The sequence below is a fragment of the Pteropus vampyrus genome, unplaced genomic scaffold (genome assembly GCF_000151845.1).
Source record: "Pteropus vampyrus isolate Shadow unplaced genomic scaffold, Pvam_2.0 Scaffold152, whole genome shotgun sequence".
In the NCBI taxonomy this organism is placed as follows: domain Eukaryota; kingdom Metazoa; phylum Chordata; class Mammalia; order Chiroptera; family Pteropodidae; genus Pteropus; species Pteropus vampyrus.
In genome coordinates, this window is record NW_011888933.1 from 4,623,346 (window position 1) to 4,643,887 (window position 20,542).

The 20,542-nt window shown below is 34.5% G+C and overlaps 1 protein-coding gene across 1 annotated transcript; it reads right to left on the reverse strand.

Annotated features, from left to right (window-relative positions):
* Positions 1-1,401: 1,401 nt before the first annotated feature.
* ICOS (inducible T cell costimulator) lies at positions 1,402-19,087 on the reverse strand. The gene is made up of 5 exons (XM_011369687.2): positions 19,015-19,087; positions 6,154-6,489; positions 5,263-5,369; positions 4,133-4,217; positions 1,402-2,101 (listed from the first exon to the last, which is right to left on the reverse strand). The coding sequence occupies exons 1-5, from the start codon at positions 19,070-19,072 to the stop codon at positions 2,061-2,063; spliced, it is 627 nt and encodes a 208-aa protein (XP_011367989.1). The 5' UTR covers positions 19,073-19,087; the 3' UTR covers positions 1,402-2,060.
* Between the last annotated feature and the right edge of the window lie 1,455 nt (positions 19,088-20,542).

The following is a 20,542-nucleotide window of genomic DNA, read 5'->3' on the forward strand; positions in this document are numbered from 1 at the left end:
CAACTTTTTATAAGTTCATGGTTGTTTCATATTGTTAAGACAGAAGAAGAGGAGGAGGAGGGGGAGAAGAGGGAGGGAGGGTGAGTAGGAGAAAGTGGGGGAGGGGAAGGGAAGAAGGGGAGGGAGGGAGCAAAGAGGAAGAAAGAAAGGAGGAAGAAAATAAAAAGAGCTACTATTCCAAGAAATATAACTACCTTCAAGAACAGACCAGCCACTGCTGCCCATCAAGCACCAAAGAGCCCCCACCTGCCTGGGGGCCGGCTTCTTTTCTAAATGCTATTTTACTATTTATAATGACTGTAAGAATCACTACACCTTTTTACAAAGGCGCTTAATGATATTAAATGTGTGAGTCTTCTCTCAAAAAACAAATAAGGGTGATCATTTCCCTTCCCAAGGAAAACACCGTGAGGTACTTTTAGTTGCTGAATATCAAATGTTTATTTTTTGCTTCCTACCATTGCTAAAATCCATTTCATAAGTAGCTCTTCTTAAAATCTGTTTTATTTCACAGAAATTGTATCCTTTAATAATTCACTTTGAAATGTCTTGTTGAGGATAAGGATGCTTCAGAGCCTGGCTTGGACAACGGTCCTGGCAAGCCATGTGAAGGGTTTCCTCTCCGCCTTGATCCCCCACACAGAGAGCTGCAAACAACTTGGGAAACACCTCTGCAAAGCCGACCAGGCTGTTCACATCAGCTGAAAACAGGGAACACCATACTTGATTCAAATTACAAATTCAGTATTGTACTGTACACATCCAGCATTACACATGCTTAAAATAATATAAGTATGCATAATGATATACCAGTTCTCGTTTGTGAAAAGTAAATTAAAAGCAGGCAACTACAAAATTTAAAACTACTAAATAACCAACCCCATTTACCTAAAGTTAAAAAATGTTTCTATCCTTGGAATTCCACCTATGTTTGGAAGGCTGCTTCAGGCTCATGGGATCTTTTCAACCTGTCAAGCCCAGAGGCAATGCAGCTTTCATGCTGAGTGGATCATTGACTCCACCCCCAGGACAATGTTTGACAGTTAGAGATGGTTTTGTTTGTTTGCAATTGTAATATGACCTACAAAAATAGCCTAGCTTGTAATTAATAGCACCATGAAAACAGTTAATAGTAGAAAACAGGATCATAAAATGAAGTCACTTTTCATTCTGGGCAATGTTCCCTACCACTAGTATCAACAAGTCAAAAAAAGTAAACCATTTTAACTGATTTGAGGTGGGGAAGATGTCTTTCTGGAGCAAAAATATTCTTGTAGGAAGAATATAGGTAAATTATATTCATTAGGCTGCCTATATATATATATAATATATGTAGAACACATATGTTGAACATATATTATATATATAATATGTATTTTATTGAGCAACAGAGGAAAAAAATATAGCTCCCTACATAGAGTCTGTCAAGTAATGTAGAAGTATTTTTAAAAGGAAATTGAGGGCAGAAAACATTTAAACTGTTGGTGGAATGGTGGACCAGGGATCAGAATTTGGGGAAGAATACTGTGTGCTAATGTATTTGTACACTATGGTTACATACTGACACCTCAGAAATAACATAGCTACAGTTTGAAGCACCTCCTGTCTAATTAAACAAGGAATGTTCTTTCTACAAGAAGAAGCAGTAGTCTGTTCGCAAAATGCAGACAGATGCCAGCCCTTGGATGCCCATTTGCTTTGCAGATTCAGTACCCATGGCATCTTTTAAAAATGTTTGTAGATGTGTTTGTTTTACTGGCTGGTGCATTGCTAGAAGCAGATGTGAAGACAAGGATTCTATCCCAGCGAGGTCTATTTGTTAAGCATACACACACGAGTTGGGCTTTCCATAAAGCTAGTTGCAAGAGGGTGTTTGTTTTAAGAGAACTCAACAGTACTGAGGCAGTCTGTTAAAATCCCTGCTGACTGATATAGTCACTGGTCCAGATTGAACAAAACACCAGCAGAGTACGTATGTAGTCAAATCAAGTCAGAGTCTCCATGGTCCAGGAAATAAGAAAATCTTGCACTTCAAGTATGAGGAAACTGGCAAACGTGATTCACATCTGGGTGCTAGGGAGTTCCAAGTTACGAGTAACATCTGTAACAAAAATTTAGCATACTGTCTTTAAAAGCTCTCCATGTGCCAATTCCCTTCAACACGCTTTCCATTTTTCTCTGCCTCTTGCAAACGTACACACACACACACATACACACACACATATGCACACACACACATACACACATGCGTGAGCACACCCCATCCAAGCTCTTCTTTATGCTTTAAGACCCAGCACTACTTCCACATTTTCCATGAAGTTTTATTAACTCCTATCAACTCCTATAGCAGATGTTATCTGAACTCTACATTTTGCAATTACTTGAGTACTTTTGACACTATCACATGACTCCACCCTTCATGTAAACATAGTACCTCTCTCAATGACTTTACAAACTGAAGACAAGAACTGTCTTTAGTCTTCCCTCCCTCTACCTAATGCACGTTACTCAGCATGGTGCTATTCACATAATAATCATTCAATAAATATTTGACAGAGGTGCTGAGTCATGCTCTGTTTGGAACTGTATATATGTAATGCTTTCAGAATACAGAAGAAAGACCCTGCTTACTCTAAAGAAGTTTACATTCTGACCATTTTCACAGTTATTTGTTTAAATCTAATTGCAAGATATGTGCTAAGCTTGGTAGGTGGGGCATGAAACCAACCAGCCTTGACTCCAGCCACAGCTGGGGTGGACGCTTTTGCACATGCTGACTGCTCTAGCACAATGGGCTCATTGTGCATTTCTCTGATTTTCTGCCTCAGGACTTTCTCTGAAGACTTGTGAGCCAGCTCATCCCAAGCACAGGGCACAGTTCACAGATAAGGGAAATGTGCCCTGCAAGCAACCCCAAACTAGTGGCACCATTGGATAAATGCTTCACTTGCCATCCTTCCGAAGAACAATTCTTGGAGACATCTGTACATGTCTCAGAGGTCGGTGGCCTCTAGCTGAGATCTTAGCAGTGCAACCTTCCTTTGCTTTTCCTCCTTGTTCTATTCCCCCACCCCTTCTTCCTGGGATCACCTTTCAAATAAATTACCTGTACTCAAGTCTCTGTCTCAAAGTCTGCTTTCAGGGATCCAAACTAAGACAGACACATTATTACGAACACAAAGATTGAGAAAAGAGTATTTTTTTCAATAGCAAAGTTATGAAACACAAGCTCTTTGCTAGTGTCAAAGCTATAATATTAAATCTCTGGTAACCAGAGAAGTCATTAAACACCCAGGGTGTCAATTTCTCTCATCTAAAAAATGAGGAAATGGACTAAAGGAGCATTTAGCTCCCTTCCCATACTTTAATTCCATGATGACAGATGCTTTATGTGTCCCTTTTATACAAGTTCTTCACCACTTAGTTGTAGCAAAAATGCAGTGGCTTTTGTCTCATTATATACCTCCTATCATTGCAACCTCAAAGGCATAAGACTTATACGTTTTTCACAATAGATGCTTCAAACTTTCTGGATGCTCCTCAACTTAATGACACTCAACTTGACAACACTCGCACTGAATGGAAAAGGTCAAAGTGCCACCTAATTGGCCTTCCGTGGACATCCAAGTTCTTTAAACTTGCACATTCTAGCAATATCTTCATCAATTCCTCCTTCTTCCCCTTGCTAACACCAGTCCGGATGTCTTTTTCCAATTTCAGTCAAAAATCTCCATATATCTGTGTTATCTTTCACAGTGCCTCACTCAGAGTTTTGCACTTAATTAATATTCAATAAATTTCATTGTATGACTTAATAAACTTTTTAACAAAGAAGACTTATTAACATCCCAATTTTTAAATCTCAATTGGCAAATAGCCTTGATACAATATTGGTTTATGAACTTTTATTTGTTTATTTTTACTAGTGGTTTACAAATTTGTTTTCAGTGCACTGCAGAAAGTATAAATTCAGTTAAAATAAAAATTCAGATTTTCACAGAAAATACTAAAATTCAGCCTTACAGACATTTTCCCTGCCTTTAAAATAAAATAAAATAAAATAATTTTTTAAAAAAAAACAACTAATGTGAAGAGTACCACTTCCTTCCCAAACCCCCAAAAGTTGCTGTACCTGTGAGTCCAGGCTTTTTAGCTGTGTTCACTGCAGCCATGAACATGTATTCACTATTAGGGTCATGCACGCTGGGTCGAATTTTCTGGGAAAAAAAAGTCAGAAACATGGTGTGTCATCTGCTCTTCCCCATCTCTAATCCTGTTTTTTCAGTTTGTTTATTTGTTTTGGCTTTTCGTTTGTTTGTTTTACTGTTTTCTGTTCTTCGTTGAAATAGTCTGTGACAAATGTTATAATGTGACTTAGGCTCCTGACTTTAGGCTAAATAGGTGGACAACATGAAAAGAGCTTTTAATAAAAAGAGCTTTCCGATGAACTTCCATCTTCAGTTTTGCTGTTATTGTTCCTTCGCCAATAGAGTTAGATCATGGGCCCTATCTCACTCTCTTCCTTTTCTATCTCCCTTTTCAAAATCCATTCTGGCACAGACATATACACTGTCTGGCCAGTGATCACACTGTGGATATATTTGAGTATTAGCATACTTGCATAATATGCAGGATGGTATAAGTTCTTCAACTGAGAACTTGTGTTGTGAAAGACTAAAGAGAATATCCTCCAGCCCAGAAGTGTTTTTGTTGTTGTCGTTTTATCTTTCTGCAGAGCATTTCAGTGGTTTTCTTTAAAAACAAGGAGTCCTAATAACTTACCATATAAAGAAGCTGGCCATTTCCTTCTCAGCTTCTACCAGTACCTTATGAGACTGTCTCACAGATTGTTTTTTAATTGACCAATTCAGTGAAAACGTAACTGTTTCAACTTTGCCCTGACTCTTGGGAAGCTTAGAATAAAATTTGAATCCCAAATTAAATAATTTTTAAAAGTCGAAAGCATCTATTTTGATGTTTTAACTTTTCTTCTGAACTTTGTCTTTCATTGACCCCAATTTTCTCATCGTTATTGAATAATAATAAAATAAGCCATCGAATAATTTTTGGAATGAAGCAGCTGTAAAATAAATAAGCTTCTGTTCCAAGTTAGTAGTTTAATTAGTAGGTGTATCTTGAGAAAAAGAAATTATCTACCTGTTGATCAAATTACTCTGGTAAGAGAGATATGTACCTTGATAAGTAAATAACCACTGATATTCCTTACTAAAACAGATGAAAGAAAGGATAGAAATAGCTCACCTTTTTTGTAAACCAACATAAAAATACGCATCCAAAAATGTAGACTACAACGAAAGCTGTACATCCTATGGGTAACCAGAACTTCAATTGGCAACAAAGCTGTGATTCTGGGTTAGAAAAAAGACATATTAAGAAAAAAATGTTGAGAATCAAATTTCCTCTTCTCAGCACTGAAAACCACAAGTTATTTTACCAAATTTAAAAGAGCTATTGAATCAAATGAAGATTGTCTTCATTACAACCATAAAATCCAGTAAATAGTAGATAACATCACCTTAGTATTATAGCAAGCATCCAAAAATTAATACCTAAAAGACTCTAAGCACATATACGTTTATAAATTTGGTTAATACAAATAACTTTTCTGTCCATATTTTTGCAAAAGAGTAAGTAGGAAAAGTAATAATATAAAACATAATATAATATAATATAATATAATATAATATAATATAATATAATATAATATATCTCACCTCATTCCAAAACCCAGCACAAAACCAAAATCTTAAACCTTAGATGAATAGAACTAATAACCATTAAGCCATGGGTTTGTGTATTAGTCTTCATTTTTTTTCCTAATTTTTAATGGCACACGTGTTTTAAAGATAATAAGACCTGTTTCTAACTTAGTGGTCTATTTGATTAAATTGTGTATTATTGATTAATTAATAAATAATTATTATTAATTAACAATTAATTGTTATTACTTATTAATTATTATTAACAATAAATCATCCCTTACATACTTTCATCATAAATGATTGCCATCAATTGCACTCAAATGAACTCCAATACAAAGGATACTTATTTGTTTAATTGTTTTCATTAGTGAGAAAATTTGCTAAAATGCCTGTGTACCCTTATATCAGGAAGAGGAAAACAATGTCTTACCATAAATATGCAAATATTCTCTGCTAAAAATCTCTTGAAAAGGAGGAGGATCAAAAATTGATAGTTTGCAGATGTAATAGCTGGCATGAGAACTGTTTAAGTTATTCAGAAAAAAAGAGACACTGTTATTGGATAACTGAGGTTGACAGAACTTCAGACTTTGAATGGACACCGTGCTTCCATTTCCCTTTGTCTTAGTGAGATCACAGAGTATTCGCGAGCCTTTCAGCAACTGCATTTTAAATTGCTGGACACTCTCAGGGTATTTGCATAAAATTTGCACACCTCCATTGTGAAATATAAACATTTCAGATTTGGCAGAGTCATTGATTTCTCCTGGATAAAAAGAAAGGGAAAAAAGCCAAAGAGACATTTAAGAATAGAAATTATATCTAATAATTATATCTGAACACAAATCCATAAAGTCAACTCTATTGCACCAAAATGAAAAAACTTCACAACAAATAAAAAGAACATGACAATAGTTAAAACAGTTATCTAGATGAAACCTACCCAGAAACTTGTTTGTCAAATATGAATATATAGTATGCAATATATTAAATAACATGTTTACATAGTATGAATGAAACAGATATGGTTCCTGCCCTTTGGCAACTTCTATATTGGAAATAGATGATAAACAAATAAATATGCAGTAATGCACCATAATTTGTGCAAGGAATGGAGTAGTAATCAAATAAAGATGGTAGGATTGGTTCTAATTTTGATTAGAGAATAAGAAAATGCCACTTTGAGAAAGTAACTTTTAAAACTGATTTTGAAGGAGGATTAGCACTTAGTCAAACAAGAAGAGATGTGGGAAATGATGTAGTTTAGAAAAAAAACTTTAAAAAGTACAAATAGCTTAAACTAAGAATAAGTGATTATATGTAAATGTATATTTACATTATACCCTCCTGCTAGAGAGTAAAAGAACAGATGGATTATTTTCAAATGATAAAAATGTGTCTTCTCTGAACCCCATCCATTGAAAACTGAACCAAAGTCTGTTAAAAATAAATGTAAGCCCCCAGATTTTTGCTTACTTTTTCTTTCTTTAAAATAAAATTTAAACTTATAGGAAGCCAACATTGTTTTTTGTGATCTACAGAGGAATCATTGAAGGAAAAAACTGAAATGGTTTTAGTCTGGCTGCAAATTCTGAGTTATTAGATTATAAGTTCAAATTGCTCTTTGCCTTACTTTTTTTTCTTATGTTTTTTAATATGAGAAAGTTTCATGCTGAAACTTTGGAGGAAATATTAGTATGACAGTGTTTTACTTAAGTTTTAAAAGCCCTGTCTTTATTCTTGAGAAGAATATATTACTAGTGCAAAATATTTAAGGAAAAAAATTATCTAGTCCTCTAGTGAAATATTTGTGTATTGTTGCCTTTTATCTTCCAGATATACACTTGTTTTATATATCAAGCATATTAGTTTGTGTTCCGCTATTTTCATTTAATGTTATATCATAAGCATTTAATTTTTTATATATTCATCATAATTATCCTTTGTAATGACTGTATAATAGGCCATAATGTTAATTTATCATAATTTGTTAAAGCATTCTACTAATGTTGAGTATTGGGTTTTTCTTTTAGCATTTTGCCTTTAAGTAAATGTTGGTCAAAATGTTTATACATTATTATAATACTGTATATAGTCATATCGATGAAAGGAATACTCCAATTTATAATGGACTAGCGTTATGCAGGAGAATTCATTTGCCACAACTCTACTTGCATATAACCTTAATTTTATTTAGGATTTACCACAGTTACTAATTTTTCTTAATATCTGTAGGCTTCAATTTATAGCTCACATATTACTAGGGAATAGATTTTTGACTTGAGTATTTGCTTGTGAAAATATGCGCAAGTATTCTAGTTTTCAATTTTGGCAGTCCAGATTATTCAAACTAATTCTCACACCTAAATTGCTGAACAACCTGTCTAAAAATATTACTAAAATGCTGAACAATGTGTCTAAAAATATTACTAAAAGAATTAAAGAGCTACACAAAGAAGAGAAATTAGTAGGTTTAATTAGAAGAACCAGAACCCAAATAGATAAGCAGAACTCAGAAGCTGCTTTTACTCTGAGAGCATTCACTGTTCTCCTAGATTCAAACTTCTGTTCTCATGTCTAAACTTACAGAGTTTGAAAAGTGGGAAATTTAGTAGATCTTCTCCTCAATAAGCTGGGATCCCAAAGGGTTACATCACTGGAGTACAGGTAAACCAGAAGTAAACCAGCCTTCATGCACGTTATAGCTCACCTTTGAATCGCTTCAATGGTTCAGAAAACCTCAGTTCTTGAATTTTGTTTAAGTTGACTTCAGATTATTAGTACCCCTACACTTTTGAAAATAAAACTGCTAACGATTCCAGGAAGAAAAGATTTACATCCTATGCCTCAAATCATATCTACAAATAATATTTAAATATAATCACAAGCGCACCATAAAAATAATCATATACAAATGTAAACAAGATAACAACAGAAACAACAGACTATGAAAACAAACCCACAATTATAATTTTAATGATCAGATCCACAAAATAAAACAATTGAGCTTACTATGTTTAAGGAAACAAAATGCAAACTTGTGATAATATCTACAAAGCACAGGAAACTAAAAAAATAAATAAATAAACTAATTTGAAAAATAACCAGCTAGAACTGGCAAAAAACACATGAACTGAGATTAAAAATTCAATGGAAATGTTGAGTATTAGACAGAGCTAAAGAGAGAGTTGATGAATTGGAAATTAGGTTAGAAAAATTATTCAGAATGCAGTCATAATCCACAGATTCAAGAATCACAACAAATCACAAGCAGATGATTTTTAAATATTTACATCTACATATAGCATAATGAAAATCCTAAAGGCAGCCAGAGAAAAAAGACTGATTACCGTTAGAGAGGAAACTATTGTCTGACAGGCAATGTCACAACATCAACAATAAAACCCATGATACAGTAGAATTATGTCTTATATCTTCAATGTGCCAACCTAGAGCATATTGTCTAGAAGAACATAAAGGTATAAAGGTATATGTAACTTGAAACTTGATAAGTGAAGTATACATGTTGTGATTTTCTGCATAATGACTAAAAGAAACCAGATAGAATATATAACCTAAATGAATACCATGAAGTTTAGTCTAATGGTTTACATAAAGGGAGAGAAGAGTTGGAATAATTGGAATCAGGAAGGAAAACACAAGAGCGAAAAGTCTTCTGTGTGCTGACAATGTTTTATTTCTTGTTCTGTAGTGATTATAGGAATGAAGTACTATGCTTTACAATTAGTCATTAATAGAACATTTATGTTTATTCACTTTTTATAGATGTTTTGTTCTAGAAATAAAAAGTTTTAAAAGTATACAGAAAGAAAATAATGCTTGTTTCATTTTTAAAATAGAGGCAATAATGTAAGCAAAAGGCAAAGGGGAAATAGCATAAGAATAGATACAGTCTACATTAGATTAAAATGAAATATTTTGCTTGAGGACTTATTTGTCTGAGTAAATCATATTGCACAATTATTTCTTTGATGTTTATATTTTGCTGCAGAAGATAATATTAATGAGCTGATTCTCAGTTCCTTAAGAAATGTTCAGAGCAAATTTCCCAAGGACTTTATAATGGCAGCAAGTAAACCAGAAAGAGATCTTGAAGCAAAAGTGTCTATGGCCACTGTGTATACACACAGACTTAATGCATTGCCTTCTATTTCTGAAATATCTGTTTATTATCTGGCTACCCCACTATTATGTGAGCTTTAAAATCAGGGAACAAGTTCTTTAATAGTATCTGGTATGCAGTAAGTCACGATAAACGTTTCTTGGATGGATGGATGGATAGATGGATGGATGGATGGATGGATGGATGGATGGATGGATGGATGGATGGATGGATGGATGAACAAATAAATGTATAGATCTCTGTGATGTTATAACTCTCGAAAGATGAAGCTTTAAATATAGAATGTAAAAACCAAAGGGTTCTTAGAAATTATCCAGTTAAGCCTTGCATTTTACAGTTTACATTTACATTTATCAAACTAAACTGGGGCCAAAAAATTAATATTTTGCCCAGAATTACATAGCTCATTGGTGGGACATGATCCCAAGATTAGCTATATCGTATTGCCTTGCTTCTGGAAACAAGGACATGTAATTACACAACCAAGCATAAAAGACACCTCCTCAACTGGGATGTCAGATTCTAATGTAAATTATCTGTTTGAGTTTCAGAGAAAGAGATTCTTTATTCATAAATATCCCCCAGGTTCATAAAGACTTATTTAAAGGATTGATGATTCTTTTGGCTCTTTTATGTCTATGTGTGTGTAAGGGGCGGGGGGAGGGGTCAAGTTTAAATCCGTTTAATTATTTGGATTCTCCAGAGTGTGCAGTCATTAAACTTGTCCAACAAACAGGGGCCCTTGGACCAATGATTGTTCTAATACACCCAGCTGTTTTATAACCACAGCATGTTACTGATTTGTGATATAAACCCCATAGTACTTCTTTTAACATTCAATACGTTATTAAAAACACAAATAAGAATATGTTCTCTTGACTCCTGGTGATGTCTTAAAACCTGAACAGTAAGTCTTAGTTTTTGTTTCGATATCACATCTGTTTACTTCTTGTTGGTACTCCCAGATTATAAGTATACAGATTATAAGAACAGGTACTGTATCTTCTTAACCATATTGACAACCATGTCTAAAGAGTACAATCTTCCCCATAGAGGCTCAAACCTGCTAACAGGGGCTGAGTATGATGTTTATAACATAACTGTTGATATCAATAGGCTGATGTTTTCAAGAGAAAAATCTGAATATATTAGGTGATATCTTTAGGTTTTCAAAGGATAGTAGCATTTGCATCTTCTTTTGGGGAGCTGTTAAAATCTCTAAAGAAAAGTTTATTCATTGGAGAATTGCACTATGGTTCAAAAGTTTATTTGCCAGTTGATTCTTTTAATATATAAACTATTTCATTTCTTCTATAAGATGGTCTTGCTAGAACCCACCCTGCCAGGACTTTTTATAAGCATTTGTGTTATCCCTGGTTGAAAAAATCTTTTGATGAAAACATTCAGAAAATTCACACACTGCACAGAGTGTGAGACAAATCAACAATTTGACTTTATTCTCCTTAACTCAGACTTTTAACCACAAACCTCCACAAAGGTGTCGATGATGGAAAGATAAGGTCTCTTGAGTTGGCAATTATTGATAGTGCTTACTTAATACTTGTTTAATCAAACGATGATAAGCTTTAGCTTAGCACAGCACATAAATGTGACATAATAGGCAAAGTTCTAAAAATTGCAATGTTTATATTAGATTTTTGATTTTGTGCTAAAACATTCTGGCATCTAAAATGTACTTTCTACCACTTTTTTTTTTGTTCTCCTTTCATGAAAGCATTATGAGTCTACCAGCTAAAATTTTTACATATGTATCACTTCTATTTTACTTTATTATTCAAAGATATCCATAATCTAAAGTAATTGAAATCAATAGGAAGGATAGGCAAAAAAAAAAAAAAAAAAAAAACCCAATCCAAATTTTTAACATTTGCAGAAAAGAAAGTCAAAAAAAAAAATGAAAAACAGAAAAGTGAGTAGAAAATGGAAAAAAAAAAAAACAGAAGACTACACACACACACTAAATGTATAAATCATTTATACTCTCCAAGGAACTCTACATCAGGTTTGTAGCAAATATTCATAAGGTAATTAACTTGCAAACAAGTTACTTCTTTAGTTATTGCATTGCTATTGATTTGAAATTGTCCTAATAGAGAAATCACATGAGCTCAAATGAATCCAACTTTCTTTCACACAGGAGGAGGAAGAGAGAATTTTATTGGGACCCATGAATATCCACATCACTTTCCACCCTTCAGCTGCTGTGCAAGACCTTTGGGCACACAGACAAGGTGTTCAATGGGTGAACTTGTTTACATTTAAGGCTCCAGCTCTCATCTCCTCCAGTGACTCACACCTTTCTCTCAAGCCCCCCTCTCCCTTTGGCTCCAGAGTATATTTCCAATTTCCTTTCAACATCTTTATCTGGATATCCTCCGACATATCAAGAGTAACATTTCCAAATTGAATTCGATATTCACTCACAAACCCAAACCTCATCCTTTAAGGGAGTCAGTAGTACGACTCTCAGAACCTCCGAGTCTCCCTCATTTATCCCTCTCTCATTCTCCTGATCCCATAGTCACTAAGTCCAGTTGACTCTAGCTCAAGGATATCTCTCGAATCCAATTGCTTTTCTCCACTCTCATTGCCAGTCCAGAATTTTGTCATGTCTTCCCTCATTTGTGGAACATCTTCTTGACTGGTCTCAGCAGCAGTCCCACCCCTCTAAGTCCCTTCTCTAGGCTGCTCTCAAATTGTATTTCTAAAAAGTATTTTGCTCCCTGCTTAAAAGGTTTCATTACATTGTTGCTTAGGAGGTAAAAAAAAAAAAATCAATTTTTTGGCATGACACAAAATCCTTTCACAATCTCATGGACCATATGTTCAAGTCACTCTGAACTTTTTGCTCATTCTTTTCATATTGTTACTTCCATTTCCATAGACTAGAATATCCTATTGCCCCTTTATCTGCCTAAAAACCCTCATTCATTCTTTAAAAATCATTTTAATTGGTCCCTGAGACCCCTCCCCCCAACAATGACTTCTATCTCCATATTCTCAATAATACTTTGTTTCACCAATATATTTATAATGCACATAAGCTTAGAGCATAATTATTTTTGTCTACCTTTCTCATTTAATCATGAACTTCACAAAAATAAGGACTGCATCATAGTCCCCTAAATGAGCCGAGGACCCGGAATCTATTAGAAGCTCAACAACATTAAGTAAATCAATGCACAGAAGAATATAGAGACTGAGCATGGCTAGTAAATGTCCTGTAATGAGCCAAGGAGAAGAGCAAGAAAAGCACAGCAAGAGGTCCTATTTATCGGATGTTGGAGAATATTTGTTTCCCAGTCCAAAGGCAAGAACTCAAACTGAATGATTTCCAGCTAATTGTCTGAAGCCCAATAGGTCTGGAAATTATATAAATATCTAAGCTTTCAAATGTTTCCAAAAAAATAACAACAGTAACCTATAATTGTGGAGTCCTCCTTATGTATTGAGTACTGTGTTAAACACACTCTATGTAATGTATCATTTGATGGTCATAACAACCTTTTAAGTCAAATTTGCTATTTTTATCCCTATTTTACACATAAGGAAACTGAGGTTTGAATAACTGGCCCAAGGTTGTAAAGCCCATATGTGGTGGAGCCATAATTTGAAGCTAGATAACCTGAGACCAAATTCCACACTCTTAAAGAGCTTCTTCGTGCATTAAGCTAGATTTGAAAGTTATTTTCAGATATTTCTTTTCCTTCAAGATGTATTGGGTACATAATTGTCTCAAACACTCAAAGCAGCATTCACATTCATGCCACATATGTATAAAGTGATTGAAAGGATTATTACATACCAAAAAATATACAAAAGAATTTTTTAGAATAAAATTACATGTGCCTGGTACACTCATTTGCCTAGACATTCTAATTTATTAACCATTATATATTGAGCTGCCCTGTGTATTTGAACCCACAACAAAGTCTGGGTCCTTGCTCTGACAGATTCTAAATTCTTAATGATCATTCTGTATCTTATCTGCCCATAGAAATGTAAATATATGGATTCACATATTCAAGAAAATTTTATCATAATTAAATAAGTACAAATATATACTGTTATGAGATTTTTGCTTTAAACCTAGATAGTATAAAATGAACAGAACTTTTAATTGTGGTTTTGTTTTTATTGTTGTTGTTATTGTTTTTCATGAATGGATATTTTGGTGCAGAGCCCTGGGAGAATATAAATATTGTCTGTTAAAAGTTTGATTTCTCAAATTCAAAAAAGTTAAATAATCTTTGATTGCGTGTTGAAAGTGCCATGTCTATGTCAACATGGCTGAGACATAAGATGCTATCAGAACTAGTGGTTGACTAAATCAAAACTCTTGAGCCTGCCTTCCTTCTTAAGGACAACCTGTTTCTTCTTAGCTTTTCCTCATGCAAAGTAGATACAGGCATCCCTATGTTATGCATGACTCAGAGGAGGTTCATATTCCTACTTTCTGACTCTCTTAAATTTACAAATCTTCGTCTGTTTTAATAAACCTTACAGGCCAAACCAGTTGAAAAAAATTGTTTGTGACTAACAGCTTTCATTTGTGTTAAATATTCTCTATATACTTAGGTTCCACTTTCCAAAATATAATTTTGAACTTTTACAAGAAAGTTTTGAATGCTAAAATTCTTATTTTACTTAGAATGACCAAAAAGTGCCATTTGATAGACTCTATTTATTAGAATTGCAGTAACAGAAATGCTCTTTATGGAATAAATGTAGCCTTTTCTTTGAGTATCGAAGGTTACGAATGCTTTTTTTAAAGTTATTTTTTAATTTACAATGCCCAATAAATCTTTTTACATATAAATTTTATATCCCTGGATATGTCAGTTGCATGAGTTGTGGGTTTTGTTTAGTTTACAACTGTGAATAGTGAGGCCATTTTTTTTAAGTCAAACATGTCTCTAGATCTCATAGTGAGCAAGGCTAAGATGTGAATTTAAGTCCTCCCTACACACCTACATTCTGGTTTCTATCAAGACATAGGAATAATTTAAAAACTATAATATTCCATTTCATCTAAGGGAGTCGTTAACAGCAGTGGCAAGTTATGAAATCCATTTTGTTCACTAATGATGAAAAAATAAGGAACTCCAGACCTTACATGAAGACAATAGGCATTTCCAGAAAGAAGGGGGAAAGAAGAAAAAAAAAGAATATGATTAATTAAATTACAAAGAGAAAAATATCCCTGAAATAAAAGAGCAACAACACTTAAGGCTGTTGAAAAGACTCATCCAGTCACAAGCAATGTTAATAAAAACAATCACAGAACTAGGCATATCCTGTTGGAATTTTTGAATTTCAATATTGAAATGAACAGATTATAAGATTTTAAATAATTTTTAAGTTGCTTACAAAGAAATGAGAACCAGATTGGCATGGAACTCTTTACTCACAACCCTTGAAGCCAGCAGAGAGTAGTCTGAATATTCACAGACTACTAAGAGAAAAGATTGCAGTCCAGGAATCCTATTCCCAGGAAAGATACTAGTAACCCGTCAGAGTAAAAGAAAGACATATTTACTCATGCTGGACTTTAGAGAGTCCAGGGTAATTGAAGAAAATAATGGAAAGCTTCTGATCATTGAATCAGAACATAGATCACAAGAAAAGAACAGATGACAATGTGGATGCTGTCACTGAAAATAGATGAGTTAAATGTAAAGAAATTATTCTTGAAATAGAAGATAAATACTGTAAGAGGAAACTTAGCAATGATCTGCAACCACAAGTTTTCAATTATTTCAATAAAACCCGTGTGTGGGGGAGGGTCTCACTAATGGGGCAGCATGAGAATGGAAAGGGAAGAACATTCCAAAATTCTCATGATGGGGGAAAAGGGGTAGGTACGTCAGGCAATGGCATGTCATCATTTACTTTAATATAATAATAAATAAATAGATGTTCAATTAAGATGCTCTGACATGATAATGACTTAGTCTAAGAAGTGTAGTCCACCTTCCAAATTATAGAGGGAAAGAGTGTAGTTAACAGAAACGTCATCATACCAACAAAAATAGAGAAAAAAAAACACTCACACAACAGAGAAAAATAAACAAAAATAAACATAATATTGAAGGAATAAAATCAACATAGGCTTATCATGCTGAATGAAAATGGCCTGAATTCATCTATCAAAAGAAGGGATTGACAATCTGAATTTTTTAAAAACCCAATATGCATACTGAAAGTGGGTGCTAGGAGTGGTTCAAAGATCAGCTCAGCTCCACAGACTTCTCTCTGAGCTCTGCAGAAAAGCAGGTGCTGGAGATGCCAAAGGCCTGTTTTTCCTGAGAGGGTGGAGTTCAGGAATCACTGTTTCAATGCCTTGGTGACAAAAGCATAGCTCAAAATGAGCCTGAGGATCATCCTTCCAGCTTCCTCTCAGAACACATGATGCAAAATGCACCACCTGACATCAATCATTCCCCTTCCACAGCTTTCAAAGTGGGCTTTCTAAAACCAGAATTCATGAGGTCACCTGCATGGTCCCCAATGACCATATGGTATAGAAAGAGCATCTTCTCAGTGCAGTTAGAGGTTCACATTTTTCCCAGATCCTTTTATAATGAGGAGCCTCCTATTGTTTCAAAATCATTAAAAGACAATTTTATTACATTGAGACCAATAGAAAACTGGGAATCACCAAAATTTCCAACATCTTAACTCACCAACCAAATGATAAAACTGATGAGAATTTCTCTCCTTTGAGATTTATACCTCTGCTCCTTCAACAAGGTGTATGTGGAGAGAATGTGGATATCAGATTCAGACACATTTGAATTCTAATCTTAGTTCTGCGACTAAATACTATGTAACAAATAACCTAGTCTTTTCTGGTTTGAGAGTCTTCAAATATTAACCAAAAGTTAGAATGCCTACCTCTTTGAGGGATGAGACTTACACAGTTGAGAGAATTAAAAACATCCCAAAAGAAAGGACCTGCAAGTGCTTAGTTTACTTTGGTTTGGCTCTTTACTTTGCATTTAGAGCTTTTAAAAACAATAGTTGCTGAATAAATGCATCGTGATGATATTTTTAAATATGAAGATTGTTAGCATATTTACTATCACCATTTAGCCATTCATGCCTTGGTTTTGCTACCTGTCAAACAGGAAAATAGCTTGTCACATGGCATGGTTTTCTGTGTGATGAGAGCGAACACTGGTTTTATTCCTTTAAAAACTAAGATGACGATCATTCCAGAAGTACAATTTATTCATCAGTTAAGACTGGCAACTTAAAATAATTCTACCTAGGTTGGATATATCCTTCCATAGAAATAACACTATTGCTAATTCAAATCTCCTGAGCACTATATCGCTGCAAGTGCCCAGATGGGTTTGGCATATCGGGATGCTTTTTAGCGGTACCAACAAACTCTTCAATGGACTTGTACCATTGTTATTGGAAGAAAATACAAAACCCTTCCATGGCCCACGCAGTCTGAATGGTCTGGCCTCTGCTTTCCTTCTCAACCTCATCTTGCACCATCCCCAACATTTTCCTTTGCTTGGGCAAATCTGCCTTCTTCTAGTTCTCTGGCCTTACTTTATCCCCTCCTACCACAGGTCCTTTGTACTTACGCTTCTCCTGTTATGGAATGCTTTTCTCCGCCCTCACGACATTCTTCTCATTTACCCCTAATTGTTCTTCAAATATCAATTTAAATGCCACTTTCACAGGAAAGACTTCAATGAACCACACTCCCTAACCCCACTTCCACACTCACTCTGGACAGGCTTCTTCATTACATTCTCTGAAAGAATTCAGTTCTACTTGTAATTATCATTAATTCGTGGGAATATTTGATTAATGTCTTTCTCCCAAGCATTCAATTAGCTTCTTGAGAGCAGGACCTGACCTGGTTTTGCTCATCATTGTATATACAGCAGCTAGCACATTACCTCCTGCGTGGCAAGTGCTAGGTGCTATATGAATAAATGGATGAGTGAATGAGTGATTGAAAGAATATCAATTCCAAAGCTATATATTTGTTGTTTAGGCTGTGAAAGAATTCCATTAGGTTGTAGAAACGGCACTGGTAAACAAGCAAGAAGTCCCAAATTGCCCTTGGGATTTATAAGTCGACCCTAATTCTCATTCCTCTTTACTTAGCTTGAGACACCTTGAGCCACCACAAGATTAAACATTTGACCGATCTGCTTCAATTTTTATTTTTTGGAGACAGAAAGTAAACTGTTTCTTAGTACCACTTAAAAATTTATTTCTAGATAAGAGTATACCTAATAAAAGTTCTGATTTTACTTTTAGTGTTAATGGAATTCCCCGGTTTAATATAATTTCACTTCACTTTCCCTGAGCCTCAAGAACATGGCTCAGAGGTAAAGGTAAAATAAATATAATGCTAAATAAAATATATAGAGTAAGAAGCAGTAGAAATATATATATTAATTTAGCTGTATTTAAATTGTTCAAATAGAGTCACATATACCATCTAAGAGAAAGAACAGAGGATCTTTTAAAGGTCTACAGGGGATGGGAAATGGTTTTACATCATCCGCTACTCCTTGGCCTGTTAAAGGAACTCTGACACTTTGTGAAGGAAAACTCTGTGGAGGCCTGGGCATTTCTGACAACAGACCACCCAGATAAAATTAAAAACAAAATCCTCTTTTCAAAGCCCTTCCATTTTATTTTCTCCTTCAGAAATAAAACTTCGTTTTAGTTTGCGAAGTTATTCCTTTATACGCATTCTCACAGGGGCAATCCTTTTAATTTTCATTCTGTTGACACAAGTCTTTTACCTTTCATCTTTCTCTGAGAACATTGAGCCACTCTTCTACTTTAACTACTAACAGGTAACTCTAAGTAGATAATTTAAAATTTTAATGTTCTAAGGAAATATTTTCCTTCTTCTTAAACACAATATCAAAGGAAGCAGTATAAACTCAATGCCATCGACAGTGACATGGGTGACGAAATACCCTTAGCCATTTCCCTGGGCTTTTATGCAATTGTTCTTACTTAAAAAAAACAAACAAACAAAAAAAAAAACTTTCTATTTTATGCCTAAAATTTCTACCTTTAACTTTTCTTACCATTCGCTTGAATTATAACTTAATAAAAAATATTCAATAGGCCACTTACCTGTTAGCAATTCAACTTGGAAGCAGAAGAGAAAGAAATACCAAAGGTCCGACTTCATGTTTTCCAGAACAGATAAAATCCTCTGTCAAAAATGACAGTGAATTCATGTTCTCAGTTGTTTTCTATTGCTGGAAAGGAAGTGGGTTTTGTGGCTAAATGTGATATGACATCATGACAATGAGCTGTCTTTTAATTGGTATTGGTGGCTATATGGTGGGGTGGGGGGAGCAGTTAAGCAAAATTCGTGAATTACCGAAGATTTGAAGAACACAGGAAGGAGAACATTACCCTCAACCTAGTTCCAATAGAACAAGTGCAAGAGACAATGTTATTCTCTTCAGAACCACCCTACCTCTCTAAGTCAAAAGTATTGGGAATAACAGGCTCTAAAAATCATGTGATGAAAAATATATATTTTGACACATTTCTGTCTTATGCTATTTGTTCAAAAGATAGCGAGCCTTTGAAACAGGACAAGATATAAGCGAAGTTATTACAGACATTGAAATAAAGATATCTGAAAGAGGAATAACATAAGAAATCAATAAATAATATTTATACAACATTCATTGTTAATTATAATTTTCCAAATGATAGAGTCAGTTTTAATCAGATTCAAACCCTGCACTGCATATTACAGTGGAATCTGTGAAAATCAGGAATTCTGTACCTATAGCTGTAGATGAAAGCAAGAAATTTGAAAAGCTTACCCATGATCTCTCTACCTGTGCAGAGAGAGAGCAAACAATAATGACAACAGTAGTAATAATATAAATAATTTTATTTATACATACATGTGTTTTATGTAAAATAATACTTATTAATATAAAACTTATATACAATTAAATGGAAAATAATATATAAAATATATTTGATGCATATAAAATATAATATGAATATAGCTAATACTATTTATTACATTTATATTGTTTCACATGTATTTAAGTGGACTATTTGTATATATATATTTACGTTATGTCTTATACATGTATTAATCCATTTAACCATTCTATGAGATGGGGACTACTAATCTCCCATTTTACAGATAAGGAAAACTGAGGCAAAGAGTGTACACTAGCTGGCCCAAGTCATATGGTTAGTAAGTGGCAGTGCTAGATTTGGAGAGTCTGGTCCAGAGTCCTCAGTCTTAACCAAGTAGGTGAAACCATTCATGACAAGGCTTCTGAGAATACCACCCAGAGGTCTGAACCAGCTTCCAGGATGCTGGATCCGGGCTGGGTTTCTGAGTAGTAACAGGGCAAGACCAACTATCAGCCGTGAAATCAGTTGGACAGGGCAATCAAGATCAGTCCAAAATGTCCAGGCTCTGAAGAAGAATCTAGGTTTCAAGCTATAAAACAGCAATGAGGGGTACGGGCCCAGAGCCAGGTGGTTCCAAAGTCAAGGAAGGAGGCTGATCCTGTAGTGATTTCCCTAAGTGGCTGAGGTTTCTCCAGGTACATTTCTTTAGGGTTCATGGGCCTCAATAGTGTGTTTGGAAGAAGCTATTTGAGGTATTGAGCTAGCT